Source organism: Dreissena polymorpha, chromosome 11 (assembly GCF_020536995.1).
Source record: "Dreissena polymorpha isolate Duluth1 chromosome 11, UMN_Dpol_1.0, whole genome shotgun sequence".
NCBI lineage: Eukaryota > Metazoa > Mollusca > Bivalvia > Myida > Dreissenidae > Dreissena > Dreissena polymorpha.
In genome coordinates, this window is record NC_068365.1 from 60953102 (window position 1) to 60972201 (window position 19100).

General features: G+C 32.8%; 1 protein-coding gene and 6 non-coding genes across 7 annotated transcripts in view; 3 read left to right on the forward strand and 4 right to left on the reverse strand.

Annotated features, from left to right (window-relative positions):
• Positions 1–817: 817 nt before the first annotated feature.
• Trnaq-uug (transfer RNA glutamine (anticodon UUG)) lies at positions 818–889 on the reverse strand. Its single transcript has one exon. It is a non-coding gene; the product is annotated as a tRNA-Gln (tRNA).
• A 1086-nt stretch (positions 890–1975) lies between these two features.
• Positions 1976–2047, reverse strand: Trnaq-cug (transfer RNA glutamine (anticodon CUG)). The gene has a single exon. It is a non-coding gene; the product is annotated as a tRNA-Gln (tRNA).
• A 3101-nt stretch (positions 2048–5148) lies between these two features.
• LOC127851565 (small nuclear ribonucleoprotein E-like) overlaps positions 5149–19100 on the forward strand; it is a 45656-nt gene continuing 31704 nt past the window's right edge. Inside the window, exon 1 of the mRNA XM_052385401.1 lies at positions 5149–5280. Within this exon, the coding sequence (XP_052241361.1) occupies positions 5230–5280 (51 nt within the window). The 5' untranslated portion in view covers positions 5149–5229. The remainder of the gene's footprint in view (positions 5281–19100) is intronic.
• Positions 15699–15770, forward strand: Trnaq-uug (transfer RNA glutamine (anticodon UUG)). Its single transcript has one exon. It is a non-coding gene; the product is annotated as a tRNA-Gln (tRNA).
• Trnal-uaa (transfer RNA leucine (anticodon UAA)) lies at positions 16328–16410 on the reverse strand. The gene has a single exon. It is a non-coding gene; the product is annotated as a tRNA-Leu (tRNA).
• Positions 16544–16615, forward strand: Trnaq-uug (transfer RNA glutamine (anticodon UUG)). Its single transcript has one exon. It is a non-coding gene; the product is annotated as a tRNA-Gln (tRNA).
• On the reverse strand, positions 17926–17997 carry Trnaq-cug (transfer RNA glutamine (anticodon CUG)). The gene has a single exon. It is a non-coding gene; the product is annotated as a tRNA-Gln (tRNA).

Here is a 19100-nt window from a genome sequence, read left to right on the forward strand (position 1 = left end):
TCTATGTTATTGTGTTTAACGTGTCATCCTAAATAACATTCAACATATTATAATTTACGTTTTAAAAGAATAGTAGATCTACATCGTTTATTAAAAACACTTATGGAACAAAACGCAATAATAAATATAAACGCTTCATTTTGGCATTACATTTATTACAGTTTTAGTGCATAAAATTTAAACTGAGATTAATTATAAATAAAAATATATTTAAACATTAGATATACGTATCATATGGACGCTGAAACATAACTTCAATAATAATTTAAAGTATGCACTATCAACATGTAAAATGTATTCATTATTAAATGAATAAAGAAGTTGTTTTACATGGGCGTTTTAAAACTGTATAAGTGAAGCCCCAAACTGCAGACGCGTTCGAAAGATTTCATTTCATTCACATACTTTATTTATATATATGGAGTCGTATTGCCAGTCTGTCTGTGTGTTCAATTTGTCAACCTTACATCGAAACTAATTAGTTGTCATTATTCCGCCTAATTGTATCGGTCGACTAATGACCTGGAAACCTAATATCAATATAACAACCATCACATACGTATTAAACAATATAGTGGTATTTGCCTATCGTTACTCAGGACATTTTGTAATATACATGGTTTGAGCTGTTAAGTAATAACGAAAATATAATCCTACATAAATGCAATAATTGCAAGCGTTAAGTACACAAAGAGGTGGGATTCAAAATATTTTCTGTATTGAATCAAAGCTGGTATAATTCAGCTGAAAACAAAACATACAAATATTTGAATACTTCATAAAATTTGGTTACAATTGTAATAGTAAAACCAAATCAAGGTCCCGCCGAGATTTGAACTCGGATCGCAGGATTCAAAGTCCTGAGTGCTAACCATTACACCACGGGACCTGATGATAATTAAATAAGTGTCATTATATCTGTGTAGATAATATTGTAGGTCACGCACAAAACTGAAAGAAATGATCAATATTCTCGTTGCAAATTTATTTATAACGTACTACATCTGCGAATCGTGTATACGGTGTTACCGTTTAAAATGTTGTTGCAAGCAATACATTATGAGCTAATAAATGATTTACATCTTTCTTACATTTCATTTAATAATAAAAGTACTGTAGCCTATTGGTTTAGGCGTTGGACTTAAAGGGGCCTTTTCACGTTTTGGTTACTTGACAAAATTACTAAAAGTTGTTTCAGATTCGCGAATTTTCGTTTTAGTTATGATATTTGTGAGGAAATAGTGAAAATTATAAAGCATTGCAACACGAAACGATTGAATAATTTGGAGAGTTCTGTTGTTGTTATATTTTGTGTAAACGAAGATTGCTTATATAAAGCATAAAATACTTTCGACATTGCGTGAGCGTTGATGGCCGAGTAATCTAAATGGTTTATACTTTTACTCCAGGACTCCAGGGGTCAGTGGTTCGAACCCAGTTGTGGGTTACTTTTTTCTTTTTTTTAAATTGTATTCTCGATCTTTCACTGGAGCTTTTTATTTCCAATGTTTACAATTATCAATATAAAGCATTTAATGAAAAACTTCAAAACATGCAAAAATCTGTGAAAAGGCCCCTTTAAAACCAGTTCTGCTAATGTTCGACGAATATCGGTATGATGATTATGTCAGTTTAAGTCATACAAACTTTAAAAACATGAACTGAACAATGCGCAAAAAGTATTCATTTATCTGTTATCATGCTATTATAAATCTAAAAAGTCATAACCTAATTTGAATTTAAATTAAGTAGTGACCAATTACAAACCTTTATTGAAGCTTTCTATATTGATTGCTTGGCTACACGTGTTTCTGTCAATACAAGTAAAAGGTGTACTGTTTGATTTATACATAATGTGTTTTACTTGTTTGCTATTACTGTGCTATTACTGTGTAATAAAGCCACAAACTGCAGACGTGTTCGAAATAATTAATCACATTTATAGATGTCTTAAAACATAAAGTGAAAATAAAACAGGTCCCGCCGAGATTTGAACTCGGATTGCAGGATTCAGAGTCCTGAGTGCTAACCATTACACCACGGGACCGTGTACTTTCTAAAGATAGCCGTGTTCTATATTTCTCTCCGTCTTGGCGACAGTCTGTGTGAGAGTGTTAAGTAGGTCAACATAAAATAACATTCACACTATCATAATTTTACATTTAAAATTAATATATGTCCATCTTTAATTGAAAATAGCTAAAAACATACCGAAACAGTCAAATTAAGCGTTTCACTTACAAGTAGAGAAAAAATTATTGCAGTGGCAGTCAAAAAAAAATCAAGATGTATTATTACGTTCAATTGCAAACGAAGCTTAATTAGAAAAAAAGTATACGTACCATGGAAGCCGAAACGTAATTAAACAATTGAAATATAAACACTCAAAATTAGCAATAATTGATTAAAAGCGCGTACTGTTGCAATACAAATAGTAATCTGTATAGCCAATACTAAAATAAAACGATATTCAAACAATTACAATAAACTAACATTGTAATTTTATAGTAAAATAAAAAAAAAGAGGTCCCGCCGAGATTTGAACTCGGATTGCAGGATTCAGAGTCCTGAGTGCACCAGAGTCATTACACCACGGTACCGCAAATGCAATTTGATTTGTCGTCTTGATTATTCTGCTACAGTGCGTTCGGTGTATACACTTGAAATCAGTACTGGTATATTTAAACAGATTGTGTTTCATCTCTACGGATTAAAGCCACAAACTGACAAACGTGTTGGAAATAGCAAATTTCAAATAGAGATATATGATTGTTTGTCTTCGTCTTGACAATTTTGACAGTCTATGTTAATTTGTTTAACTTGTCACCCTAAAATAACATTCAAAATAGTTTAATTTACGTTTTTAAAAAGAATAGTAGATCTACTTCGTTCATTACAAACACTTATAGCAGAAAACGAAACAATAAACATAAGCGCTTCACTGGCAAAACATTTATTACAGTTTCAATCCATAATATTTAAAAAGAATAAACCGAGTTTGATTGTAAATATAAATAAATTTAAACATTAAATATACGCATCATGGAAGCTCAAAAATAACTTCAAGAATAATTTAAAGTATGCACTATTAACCTGCAAAATGTATTAATAATGAATGTATATAGAAATTGTTTTACATGGGCGTTTTAAAACTGTATAAATGAAGCCCCAAACTGCAGACGTGGTCGAAATATTGTATTTCATTCACATATATTATTTATTTAGATGGAGTCGTCTTGCCAGTCTGTCTGTGTGTTCAATTCGTCAATCAAATTTTACATTAACACTACATATTAAAATATAATAGTTTACATCGAAACTGAATATTTAGTCAGAACACAATAATGAAAACAAAGAAAAATCACATAACTTGAACAGAAAAACTATCCAGCAGCGTTGATTTAACCCGTTATCATTAGTGTATTAAAGTTGGGGTTCTGAAAAAAAACTACAAAAATAACAAAGAATTACATCATGTCAGAACAGGAAAACAAGGACACCAATAAACAAAGCATAAACTTCCGTCATGGCGATATATATTTTTTTAAGTTTCCAAGTTTTTTAAATTTAAGCTCAGTTCATGCATGATATGACAATATCAGCAAACAGCGTCATAACAATTACCCCTCAATGTGTTGATGCAGTGGATCAATAAGAAGCTCAACAAACCGAATGCCATTAGTTCGAACTGAACCATTCGTTTGCTATTTTACAATATATTTTGTGTTGGTTGATTAGTTTAAATACTTCATGGACAGTTTTAAGGGACCTTTTCACGTTTTGGTAAATTGACAAAAATATATATGAATTTTTTTTCAGTTTTTCGTTGTAGTTATGATATTTGTGAGGAGCCAGTAATACTGAACATTTATCATTCTCTAAAATATCCATTATATGCATCTTTTGACGAGTTAAATACCTGAAAATTATAAAGCATTGCAACTCGAAACGATTGAATAATTTGGAGAGTTCTGTTGTTGACGTTATATTTTGTGGTACTACGAGGATTGTTTATATAGAGTATAAAATACATCACGCATTGTATGAGCACGGATGGCCGAGTGGTCTAAGCGATAGACTTTAATTCCAGGGGTCAGTGGTTCTAGCCCAGTTAAGGATTACTTTTTTTCTTTCTTCAATTTTATTCTTGTTTTTTTACTGGAGCTTTTTAGATCCAATGTTTACTTTTATCAATATAAAGCATTTAATGGCAAACTTCAATACATGCCAAAATCTGTGAAAATGTCCTTTAAAGTGAACTTACTATAAAATAAATTAACTAAAACGTAAAACGCGCTACCGATTTCTGTAAAACGATATTGTTTATCTTAAACAAACTTCTCCTTTATAAACACTGCATCAACATGCTTTTTGAGTATAGAGGCCATCTAACAGACAATTTGACATAAAATGACCGATTTAGCGTTAAAATGAACGGGTACGTTTTAGTATATGTACCCAACACAGGGTACATGTAAGTATACTTAAAAGTACCCGGGGTACATTTAAGTAGTACTCGAGCCGACAATGACTAATTGTGCGTTACTATAATAGAGTGAAACTACCTATCTCAAAAAGTTATTTTTGAAGATTTTTACAGAATAGTTTTGTATGAGGTTGCTCGAGATTCTTCTGGAATAAAAGCGAACATTCCATGCGTACTAACCGTTTTCGAACAAAGATTTAATTAAATGAATTTCTTACTGCTTAACACAACTATATGTGTGTGAAATTTAGATGTCACTATATGATTTATTAGAAATATTACGCTATAATTATTATTAAAAAAGGTATCAAATTGAATAGTAGTCGATAACCTATGATATACTGGGCTAAAATAATAATAATGGTATATGCAACTAAAACTGTACGAATGATCTCAGTATTCTTTTTTCATGTAGAATAGTGGACTTGTGATTTTAATGAAATTCTAGCGGTAATTGCCGATATACCGCCGGGGTAGTTTCAACTGCCATAGATGGCAGATTAATAAGGTAATGAGCGAACTTTGCTGATGGAAGTGAACGTTTGGTGAACGTATGGTGAGATAAAATAGAAATCGATTTTTAGGGAAATCTATATCTTATAATCTTAATGAATGCCCTTCCATAGTAAAACAGTTCGGGAATTAGGCGTAACTTTGCGATTATCACAACGAAAAATTTTGAGAAAACATAGCGGCCACACTTCCCGGCGAACGAGCGTAAAATTAACGATAATCAAATCAAAATGGCTTACAAAGGAGGTGCGAAGGTCCAGAAAGTAATGGTCCAGCCGATTGTATCCTTTATTCTGCTCTTGCTCTCATAAATGGGATGCGTTTATTACCTACTAAGTTGTTACGATTCAATTCGGTTTTCGGCAAAAAACGCATGTCGCGAAAACATATGATTACTGGTATGATAAATCTAACTCACTGGCTACGCATTGTTTATAGTCGTAAAAAGAGATTTATATGCACCGTTGATATACCTGATTACCCATTTTGACCCGAATTTGACCCCCTCTAAAAGTAAAAATGGTTTAGTAAAACAGCAAATATCATTTGGACCACTTTGATTGTTTTAATTTTGGCAGATTAAATGCCTTTTGCAAAAGAATCAGCAAGGTCATAACCAAAGACCTATTTTGATATAACGATAAAGATGGAAAAAAACCTGACATGGCAAAAGACCGTAACAATTTACAGGCCAGTCTGGCCTAGGAGGAGAAATAATTGACAGGCCAGTTGTTCATTTCACAGGCCTTAATTTTAAGTGTTTTATCCTGGAGGGACATAACACAGTAAATTCAAAACGGAAATGCTAACATTTGGTTGATTTATGTAAGGGCAAAAATAGTGTGAACAGCCTGATTTGATGAATAAAAGTTGTGTTTTCAGTTTGCGAAAAATATTTACACATACAAACATACAAAATTGAATTTTAATGATGTATTTAAGACAGATTAATTACTTTATTACCATAAATATGTTTACCTTTTATTATCCCCCGCCATAGGCAGAGGGATATTGTTTTGGCGTTGTCCTTCCATCTTTCCGTCTGTCCGGAGCCATATCTTGGAAGTCCTTTGGCGGATTTCATTTAAACTTGGTATGAGTATATATATGGATAAGGGGATGATGCATGCCATATGGCATTTTACACCATCTGTTAATAACGGAGTTATGGTCCTTTTTTTTTGCGAAAAAATGCTTTTTTTGTGTGTCCGGAGCCATATCTTGGAAGTGCTTTGGCCAATTTCATTGAAACTTGGTATGAGTATATATATATATGAATAAGAGGATGATGCACGCGAAATGGCATTGTACACCATCTGTTAATAACGGAGTTATGGCCCTTTGTATCTTGAAAAAATGCTTTTTTGATTGTCAAATATAACACTTTTGTGTCCAGAAGCATATTGGCGGGAAATATCAATTCAACGAATTTGCTTCTTATATTCCATTTCACAAACATGCTAAAACAGTAAACTGTATAGAGTGACAAACATTAAAAAGCAGAATATGCACATGAATCTGATTGTACACAAATCCATGAACATATAAATCAAATCATGTTTGTATGTTTCCATTTCCGAACAATAATCTTGTAAGATATCTTTTTGCGAGTAGAATGAACTCCAAATTATTAACACTTATAATGTGACATTCATAAATCTCTAATGACGTGTTAATTGTATCTAAAACGTATTCTCGATCATTCAATGATAAACGCTTTTCATTAATCCATGCTAAATATATGATGGCTATCGTTAATTTGATTTTTGATTGTCATTTTCGCGGAGCATCTTATTTCTTTTTATTGTCCGCCATTTTTCAGTATTCACAACATGCATACAACGCAACAAATAATCATAAATGTTCGACTACTTTGGCGACTATGTCAGAGGCTCCATTCACGTTTGGAATAATTTTTCGGAGTTTTCCGATGCTGCAATGTTCTACTGACTGACGAATTTTGGGGAAAATGCACTTTTTGTATTCGGAAATATCATCACAGTGCTTTCCACAGGAATTTGTTCAGGCGCCTCGGGGCTTATAGGGGTGGTTCGGGAGGGGTGTCCCCTCCCGACGTTGATTTTTTTTCAATTTTATGTGTCAGTTGACGTTCTGTGGTGCGTTATAACTCTAAAAAAAAAGCGTCAAAAGACGTCATTTGGTGCGCAATGACTATTCAAGAAACCCCCCAGCTATAAAGTGATTTATAAAGACATATTTTAATAATTGTTTTAAAACTTTCCCGCAAAGAAAGTTAAATCCCGACTCGAACGATTCCCCAATACATCAGTATCAACCCGACTCTATTACTGCATACTTACTACTTTTCAAGTTTCTATTCATTACCCGATAATCCCATTTTTAAAAGCACTTTCTGGTAAATATTGACGATAAAAGTGCTCAATAATTTCTTTTACAACAACAGGGGACTGTTTCTTAAAACTACGTTCTTTCAAAAATCATGCGTTTGTGCAAAACGTTCAGTTAGTAGCGTTTCTATAAACTTCGTAAAGTTACATTTACCGTATTTTTGCACGTAAAGTTACGTGTGCTCAAAGGCTCACGCAACTCAGTAATTTAGCATAAATATGGCCGCGTATGCACTGATATTTCGGAGAAACCGAACGTAGACTATGAAATCTATGAGCGCAACATCATTTTAGTTAATTTAAACCTTTATCTATATTAAGATCTTGGTAGGGCATGGGAAGATACTGTAACGGAAATCCTGCGTTGATTGTGCAGGATTGATTGTGGATTGGACTTTTGCTAAAAGAGGAAATTTTACATGTTCAAATCGATTGTTGTTATGATTTGTTCGATTTTCCTTTTGACAATTCATTCAACTTTCGTTTTGAACAAGGCTTTATCCATCACAAGACCCCAAGTTGAACTCAACGAATGTGACGTTTGCTGAGTGATAGAATTGATTCATTGTAAACATGGGTAAAAGTCTACTTTTTCTGTAAGAATTATGTATTAGAATTGTATAATCTACGTTTTTGTAAATAGTTGCATTTATATTATACTGCTGTGTTAATGAATGACAATTATACAGTAATCTGTGCTAATATTAATTCAATTAATTTTAGCACAGATTACTGTATAATTGCCATTCATTGACACAGCAGTATAATATAAATGCAACTATTTACAAAAACGTAGATTACTGTATACAATTTTAATTTATATGTCAACAGCGCTTCTTATAAATGTGTATACGGTTGTCACTTTATTGTTGAATTTGGCACATTTACAGTTTAAGCAAAAGTTCTGAATCAAGATCCATATCTTTGGAAATAATATCATGCATATATCATTTTGTCAAAACTGCGTAAAATAAAATATACTGTAGAGACTGTGAGATACAACCTGTCGACATGTTAGCTCAGTTGAGTTAGATTGGTCTTTGTCAGCTCTGGTACTACTTGAAAGTTCCCTGTGTACTCTTATGTATGCTACAATATACCCTGGGTACAGAAAATATACTTAAACATACCCAGGAATACTTAGGCTAAATCTGCTGTTGTTGGCTCTATTTTCAAATTAATAATGTTTCTGTTTACATTCTGTGAAATGGCCTCCGCGATGATATTATCGAAACTGGTACTCAAAAAAGCATATTGAGTTAGGTTTTGTTCAAAGAGGATTTTGTTTCGTATTCGGAAGTGCGTTTGATGACATCAAATTTTAGGCAGGAATAAAACTCTGTGCCCAGGGTACATTGAAGTGTACTTAAGAGTACCCCGGGTACTTTTAAGTAGTACGGGGCCAACAATGACCAATCAAGCTTCAGTTGTTTAAGCGCTGCAATTATTAACTGGAAGTAAAGGTCAAGGCTCACACACTTGGCTAACTTTGCGCATGGTTATTGTAACAACTTAAACTTAAGTTATCTGAATATTAATAATGGCTAATTTTAAAGTAGGTTTGACAAGTTTTCACTGTTGAAGTAAATTTACTGAAAACATGTATTGAAATGTACCAAATATGTCATTTTATACAAAAACTATCAAAACACTATGACTTTTAAACCAATGAGATTTGTTTTTGGTAAGTTACAGTTGTAAGATGCTCAAAGTTGTATTTTTAGCGAGGCTGTTTTCGGAGAGAGAAAACCCGAGCCATTGTCATAGCAAGCTAGTTGTCCAACGTCCGCCCGTCCGCTGTAGGCAATGTTCTAAAACCTTAACATTTGGCTCTAAAATCAAAGTGCTTCCACATTCAACTTTGAAACTTCATATGTAGATGCACTTTGAGTTCTAAACGCCACACCCATTTTGGGTCACTAGGTTATAGGTCAATGTCACTGTGACCTCTACAAAAATATAAAATTCTGACAAGCTTTCACGGCCCAGCATGTTACCAGATATGCCGTGCTCCTGTTTTTTATCAGATTTCATCGGTAATCAATCATATTAATATCATATTGATGGCAAAACTTTGTTGTTGCTGTATGCTTTACAATTATTTTTTCTGAGTTTTTTTAGGTTTTTTACAAAGAAATTTTAGAACACAAACCATGGGGACAATACAAAATCATTTAATATTGTTTTATATATGGTATCATCAACATTCAAAATCTTTAATTTTATTATTATAAATGCAGTTGCCATGAAGAAGTGTCAATTTTTAACTAAGGTCATTGTTAATCTTTACTGCCTGAAATATTTAATTACTTATTTTAAGATTATTTTTAAGTTTCCTATAAACCATATGGACACATTAAATGCAGTTTGATTGATATGTTCAAATAAAATTGTTATGTCATAAGAAGTTATTTAGAACCTTTTTTCTTTATAGGTGGTCACACAGATTGATAGAAAACTATCAACAATCAATTTTTTTCCAATATCTTTAAACACATTTCTTTAAACTCTATACTGTGTTTTTGTACATACTGTAATGTCCATTTATACCATTTAAAGTTCTATAATAATGCTGTAAACATATCACAACCCACTTTATTTTATCTTATATTGTGAAAAGCAATGCTGCGAATTTCTCATTTTTATTTACATTCAGTTATTTTAAAAACTTTTTTGTTGGGAAATATTAGAATAAGGTATACTGTCTTTATTATTATAAGTAAATGTTTTTTTTTTTATGTTATAAATCCATTAGGCCATGGGAAATAAATTCCTAGATTCTCATCCCCGCCCGCCCATCAAAAATCGTCCCGCCCGAACGTTTTTTATTTTGAAAAAAAAATCCTGAAAAAAATTGAGCCGCAAAACACTGAGGACGAAACGGCTGAATGAGTATTTTCAAATAGCGAAGTGCGAAACGGCAACTCAAAATCTCCGAGAGGCTTATCGATTTTAACGGCGCATGAGCGTAGTCTTATTTTTAAGTGATCGAGCGAAAACAACAACAATTTTTCTTATTTGGAGGTGAAGAAACGGCGTTACAACCGTAAAAAATTGGTACAGGGTGTAAACATGTGCATAAACTTTAACTCTCGCGGACCTGTACATTTGTGGTTCGTATGAGCAAGCCCCATCGTTGAAAGTTTACCACCTGAGAATCGTCTGTGCCTTCGTCGGCCAGAATAAATTATACAGTTGGGTCAGTAGTTCCGGATCAACAGGTGTTCCGGATCAGTAGCGTGAATTACTTCTCTTTACGAAAAAAAAAACATTCAATTTTAAAGTGAAGCTAATATGATTGTAAAGTCCATCAATTCTCGGTCACATCGAGCCATTTACCACGGTTTTTGAGCACAAACTGATGTTCTGCGACCCATTAATTTTGTTACAGGGTGGATTAATTTACATACGCACCGCTTACGCAAAATTGAGGCCAGACATTTTTGATGAGCGCCAAAACTTATATGTACGTTTGGTATCACATATTTTGCTTTAAATTAGAGTTCATACGCTTACTTAAGATGATCATAATGTTAAATACTGTAATAAGTTATTAGAAAAAGATCAGATTGCCTTTTTATTCACATATCTAGAGGCAGGTATTCCAAATCATTGGAGCAAAAAACACAGGGAACATCTCAAACAAATTAAATGTATCACTATCAAATCTATGAGAAATGTAATGTTATATTGATATTTTAGTTCCTGACTAGCCATTTAATTAATTTTAGCACATTTGGTATAGAATCAATAATGGTAAAAAGGCCATTTACAATGGGTATCCTCTGTGTGCCTAATTTCGATCAGTCTAGTCATACTATTTTATTTGTTGTTAGTTTTGTTTGTTTATTTTAATTGATCTCAGGAAATATTTGAGTAAAATATTTGAAAATGACAGATTTTATGTTTTATATTCCGTTACATTTTATGACAAACATAAATTATTTAGAATAAATACAAACACGTTTGTTTAGGTGTCATGACAAGCAGGGTATTTTATTTCATGAAACAAAGACACTTAACACTGATCCCCCCCCCCCCCCCCAAAAAAAAAAAATTGCCATAAAGTATGAATGGCAAATAATAGTCATTATACACAGAACTGAGAAAAATGCAGTATAACCAGTATACTCGTTAATGTCTGGAACCAATGCCCATTTCTAACTCAAGTCATCCGTCTGCTCTCATAATACTCACTGAAACACATAAAGCATAATATTAACATTTAAACAAACAGAGCATGAACAAATAACAACGACAAAGCTCTATCCTGCTTGCCTGTCGAATGACCAAACCTACAAATCTGTGCACTAGGAAATCTTGATTTCCACACCACTGAACATGCAAAACCTGTATAACAAGTTTATTCAATAACACAACAATAACTAGACTATTGCCAAGCAATGTATGTCCCCTACCGGCTCCACCATTGTCAGCAATCCCACCATTTTCAGAATGTTTTAAAAAAATATTTATTGCCATAGCAACCAGAATTTTTGACATAGGAACAAAATGGAATAATGTGCATGATGTCCATATTGCCATCTGTCCATGTTTCAAGAAAACCACCGTTTTCAGCAGTTTTTCTTGTCTTTTTGTTGCCATAGCAACCAGAATTGTTGACATAGGAACAAAATGAAATGACGTGTATAATGTCCATATTGCCATCTATCCATGTTTCAAGTTTCATGAAAAAAATATTAAGAACTTTTAAAGTTATCGCAGGATCCAGAAAAGTGTGACGGACAGACAGACTGACAGACGGAGCGCAAACCATAAGTCCCCTCCAGTGAAATCGGTAGGGGACAATAAATACATTTGTCTTTTCCTTTACTTCTAAAAATTGCTTAACCAGCTGATATGCAAGCTATTTGACAGTTAAACATAATTTTGAAACGATCCCCAGCATTGGTAAAAGTTTGCGTCACGTGATCCGGAATACCTGTCCTTGATTCGAAACTACTGCTCTGAGTGGACTAGGAAATTCGATGTTTAAATATTGATGAATGAAATTATTCCAACTTTTAAAACTTATGAAGGATAGCGGACAAAAATCCGCTTCCAACGAGGTATAACACTAGCAAATTGGTGTAAATTCGGATTTGTAAATGGCGTTAGTTTCATTAGTGATCCAGAACTCCTGTCCCGATTGTAATTGTCAACAGGTGTCACCCGATGTTACAGTTAGTCAAACTGTCGGCTGTCTAGCAAATTTTATTGACTTGAGTATTGGAGACACCCCTGAAACTTCCCATATTAAATGTGTATCATCTTAATTCTCAACATCTTCATCCAATTAATACAAACTGAACTTGAAATAGTAAATGCTGTCTATTGAATGCATACCATGCTTTAATCAATGATATCTAGTCATACTCAAAAAATAATGTAAAGGGTTCTGTTACAGATTTGTATTTTCTTTAATACTTTATCTAGTCAATGCTTTGTCTAGTAAATGTTTAATTGACTGTCATAATATGTTTAGCATGATATTAAAAGGGTAAATTAACACACAATAGTCAAATTTTGATAATGTATTTCTTTTATTCCATATAATTGTACATACATACATACATATTGGCGTTATGCGTATAAACCAACAAATTCATGAGCATTGCATTACTTTTATATAGGTCCGACACATAAAATGAAAAATAAAAAATAAAACCCACCCACCCGCCCCAATTTTCCCCAAAATTTGGATGAGAATCCAGTTATTTATTTTCTATGGCCTTAACTTGTACAAATAAATAAGAAACATAAAATAGACAATGTTTGTGTTGTGTAGAGCATTTACTACCATTGCAATCAAATAATTTAAATAATACCATTTTTGTTTCTTCACTTTTAACACCATAGTTATGCATAATATTCACATTAAGTTATTTGTCAAAAACATAACTTATAAGACAATATAAATTCAAAAGAAGTTGTTTGTTTTGCACTAAATAAAGCTTTTTGCGGACATGTATGGTATCAGTGTATGTGCTCAAAAATCAATGGAAAAAAACTATTAAAGATTTGAACTGAAAAAAAACAACAGACTTGACATATTCTCATAATTATATATTTTTCCCAAACACATTCAAACATTTGAATAGCACAATTTTTACTGATTTAAAAAAAATGTAATAGAAATTTAATATCAAGTATATGGACACTAGGGCTGTAACGATACATTCGAATTACTCGAATACGGCTGTGGACGAATCGTATTCGTTATTCGCCACCCCCGAACCGAATATTTGGCGAATACAAACAACGTGGTTTTGAGTTTGAAAGTTTAATCATCTTATCTTACCTTTCAAATGAAGGTTCATACAATAAACCCCTATATTTAAATGTTCTTCTCCTTATTCCGGCGTTTTTCATCATGTTTACCCCACCCACTATGTTACACAGTGAGATTATCAACAATAATGGCTGGTACCGGTTGAATATTTACTACATTGAATTGAAAAATCTTTCGATGATTGTTTAATGTTTATTTAGGCAAATACGAGTGCTTTGATGCTCAAACATGCACACAAAAGATTGGCAGATGGAATTTCTTTTTTGTTTATCTTAACGCCTATGATCGTGCAACTTATCAACAAACATGGAGCCTAGTAGCAAAGGAAATGCTATTGATATTGTTGACCTGCCTGCCAATACACGTCGTTTGTCTGGCGCTGTGTACAAAGTTTAAGCAGTTCTAGTCAGTGTTTTGTTATTCCAAAGTGTTATATTTCATATTTTCAGTATGCAATGATACTCAATCAAATTGACAAATACCCATAGTTTCATACTATATAATGTCATGTCAAGTTGTCAGTATTACTTTTGTTCATTGAAATTCAAATTCATGAATAAATATTCGTATTCGCCACCCTGTATTCGTGATACGTATCGTATTCGTTACCTAATGTATTCGTTACAGCCCTAATGGACACATATTTTTTAATAGCATAAATATTAGGAACTTGCAAGAATAAATTACTAGGTCCCGCCGAGATTTGAACTCGGATCGAAGGATTCAGAGTCCTGAGTGCTAACCATTACATCACGTGACCATTTGTCGCATTCGGTCGATAAAAGTTTGCAAATTGTTCAATTAGTTTTATTACATTGACCATCATTAGTCGTTGATGTTTATAAATAAATAATTATGTGTCCTTCAACCCGATGCTTTCTAAAGTTTTAATCCAAACAAAAAAATATATGACCATAATTTATAAGTATACGTTTGCTCAGTTTTTGTCTTACCGCTTCATCGGTATATCTATCATTAAGCTATACAATTTGAATGAAGTTTGCTCATAAAATGTTTTCTACCAGTATATCAATTACGTTTGTACACGGGGCGGCTTTCACTTATTCTCTGGTTCAAATTTGAGACACAGTTTGTGAACACTCTAAATGTCAAGTTTTGCAAAATATTTATAAAATTTGGTTACACTTTTGTAAAACGTTCAATTACACCACGAAACCGGGTGTCGTATTACGTCGATGAAAGGTCACGAATTGTTAAAATTGTTTCAACCTGTTTTTCATTACAATCGCCATTCTTAGGCGTTGATGATTCAACATAAAAAATATATGTTTTACCCACATCCATTCTTTACAAAGTTTTAATGCAAACACAAATATGTCTTATCTTAATACACAATTATACGTTTGCTTTGTTTGTTCATCGATATTTCTACCATTAAGATACAAAGTGTAAATAACGATTGCTAAAAATATTTTTTTTCTAACGGCATATCAATTGCGTTTGAAACTTGGTCAAGATGAGGCATTAACTAACTGACTAATTGAAGAAACATTTTTGAATACTCCAAATGTCATATTTTACAAAATCTTCATTAAACTAGGTACAAATGTTTGCTTAAAGTATGTTAAGACCGACTTTGTAACTGAGTAAAAGGGCGGGAGAACAATCACAAGTTGTGATATTTCGAACAAATATCATTTACTTATATAGTATTTAAAGTTTTATGACAACATAATAAATATAGTTCGGATGGGGTTCGAACTCATGCGGACATTTATCCATTGGAACTTAAGTACGAAGCTTTTAACCCTCATCAACGGAATTTTTTAAGTACACAGTTTATAGAACATAGATGTCATCTATAATTTGATTTAATATCATACTTATTTACTGAATATATTTCAGAGTAGCAATGTTTAATATTTTAAAACTATACAAACATTCGTAAATAAATAAAGTTTATGTAATACGCTCAACGCACGAGTATTGATTATTACTTATATAAAAGATTTCTCCATATGTGACGTACACTTATATCGCCGCCGATATGATCACAATACGTTTTATCGTTAAACAAGGTCCCGTGGTGTAATGGTTAGCACTCAGGACTTTGAATCCTGCGATCCGAGTTCAAATCTCGGCGGGACCTTCTCCTTTTATTTTTTATTCTTAGATGAATCTGCTAGCATGGTTCATTCAGTATTGAAATAATTATGTGTTCCGTCACAAATTGAAATACTGAGGCATAACATAATTTGTTCAGAATATCGTTTTTTAATCATATATCTAGCAATGAATTTTGAAAACTGGGTAACGTGGGCTTATAAACTAGGTCACAATGTAGAATAACTAAAGTATCTTTATGTGTTGCTCACTGCATTCATGAATAAGCTGATAAATGAGTATTCGCGTTATATCTAGCTACAGTATCCAAAATAGAACTGTGTTGTCATTTATAAAATGATTTGGTGGTGAATATGATATTTTGACTCTCGGGTTGTTAAGTCCACTGATACGATATGGCTGAATAATATTAAATAAGAGAAAATAACCTTATGATAGAATGGTATCGTGATATAATTGTAAGCACTGAAGACACTGTATCTTTCGATTCGAGTTCTAATCTGGCAATATTGCAAACGCATACATTAAAGTGCATCGCAAACCTCATTCATTCTAAGTTTGTATTACAAAATAAAATAATCATAGTACGGATGGGGTTCGAACCCATGCGGACATTTGTCCATTGGAACTTAAGTCCAACGCCTTAACCACTCGGCCACCGTACTTTACGTAAACAATCTATAACACGTAGAAATATTCGATACGTTTATCATATATTATTTACATTTATTGACTATATTGCAGAGTTACAACGTTTTTTGCTTTAAAACTACACAAACACGTCTTTTATTTATGTACGGTCCCGTGGTGTAATGGTTAGCACTCAGGACTTTGAATCCTGCGATCCGAGTTCAAATCTCGGCGGAACCTGAAAGTCTTTCTTTTTCCATTCATCTGTATTTTTGTTTGTTCCGTCACATAAATACTTCTTTTCAAATGATCTATATACTAATCTATTAAAAAATGGGTCAGGCGGGGTCATAAACAAAGTCACCAGGTAAAATATTCAAAAGCTTGTCAATACTATAAATGCAATTGTTATCGCCAATTACTCATTACACTTATTCGTCATTCATCAGAACACCTACTTCTAACATATCATGCACTCGCGAGGATCATCAATCAAGCTTGGCAGATTTCGCTGACAGAATAAAGGCTGAACTCGCCCAGTCGGTAGAGCATCAGGCTTTCAAACAGTAATGGAATCTGGGGGTCTTGTGTCTTAAAAAACACACAAAACAATTGTATAATAAAACGCAATTAGTCGGTGCATTTGCATATTGAACATGCAATATAAATTTGAATGACTAACGGGGTCACGGGGCGGATAAAACTAACTCACTTGTTCAAATTGAAGAAACAGTATGTAAACGCTCTTAAAGGGGCCTTTTCACAGATTTTGGCTTATTTTGAAGTTTGTCATTAAATGCTGTAAATTAATAAATGTAAACATTGGATCTTAAAAGCTCCAGTAAAATATCAAGAATTAAATTAAAAAAAGAAGAAAAAAGTAGCCGGTACCAGGGCTCGAACCAGTGACCCCCGGAGTCCTGGAGTAAGTCTGAAGTAAAAACGCATTAGCCCTCTCTGCTATTCCACCGGATATACACAGTGGAAGTATTTTATACTTTAGATAAGCAATCTTCGTTGTTTCGTAAATTTAAACGACAACAAGCGTTGCAACGCTTTATAATTTTTAGGTTTTCAAATCGTCAAAAGATACATATAATGGCTAAATTGGACTATGGTAAATGTTCAGTAATACTGTTTTCTCACAAATATCATAACTAAAACGAAAATTTGCGAATATGAAACAACTTTTTTCAATTTTGTCAATTTACCAAACCGTGAAAAGATCCCTTTAATGTCAAGTTTATCAAAACCGCCATACAACTTGGTAAAAACTTTTGTTTCAATTATCATAGACCGAGCTGGTAACTTAGCAACCGGTTGGTAAAACAAAATTTTAATTCAAAATCATATCGAAATAAGTAACTCTGTAACAATTCATATTTTTATCCATTTCAATGTGTTCATTTCAAAATTAGCAAATATTGCTTGTACGCGCTAACTGCTACAATACAAACGATAATTTGTATAGCAAATACCAAAATAAAACTATAGTCAAACAATGACAATAAACTTAAAGTTGTAATTTTCTTTGAAAGTAACAATAAAATAGGTCCCGCCGAGATTTGAACTCGGATTGCAGGATTCAGAGTCCTGAGTGCTAACCATTACACCACGGGACCACACACGCACGTCTAGTTGTCGTCTTGATTATACCGATACAGTGTGTTCGGTATATACACTTGAAAGCAGTACTGGTATATTAATACAACATAGGCGCTTTATCTCTGTGTATGAAAGCCACAAACAGACAGACGTGTTGGAAATAACATATTTCAATAGAGGTATATGATTTATTTGTCTTTGTCTTGACATGTTTACAGTCTATGTTAATGTGTCTAACATGTAACCCTAAAATAGCATTCATTATAGTATAGTTTAAGTTTTAAAAGAATAGTAGATCTATATTGTTTATTAAAAAACACTTATAGAACAAAACGAAACAATAAACATAAGCGCTTCACTTTGGTATAACTTCAAACCCATGCGTTCAAATGTTTCAATCGAAAGACAAATATATATGGCCTTAATATATAATTATACGTTTTCTCATTTTGTTTCTTACCGCCTCATCGGTATTTTTCCTAGTACGCTAAACAATCTTAATGAAGTTTGATCAAAATACGTTTTATAACGACAAATCAATCGCATTTGAAACTTGCACAGGGGGCGGCATTAACTAATTAACTGGGTTAAATTGAAGAAACAGTTTGTGATCACTTTCAGTTCCTCATGATGTCAGCAAAGCACCAAAAGCCTTTTAGCTTTTTTTTGCCTTGAAGATGTAAATAAATTGTATTACAATTGCAGTGCAATACTTATATGTTTAGTGTTAAGCTAACATATCTATGATATTGTTCAATAAAGCAGTTCGTTAAAGCCCGTCTGTACATGAATGTAACGCTTGAAAATAGCAAATATTTTATGGGAAATTGTTCAAAGATTTTAACACTTTTAAATGCGTCATTTAATGATATAATAATATTAGTATATGAACATTGGTACTATAGAGCGCCGGTATAACACACAAATAAAATTTAAAAAACAAAATAAAACAAAACTGCTAGACCTTGACCCGAACCATTGACTTAAGGATTAAAAATCAATCTCCTTATGCACACGGCCATGAAAGGCATGTTATGTTAGTATTTATTTTATACTCCTAACTATTCAAATGTTACGCATTCGTATCGCTTAATAATTTTATCATTTCTAACTATGAGCA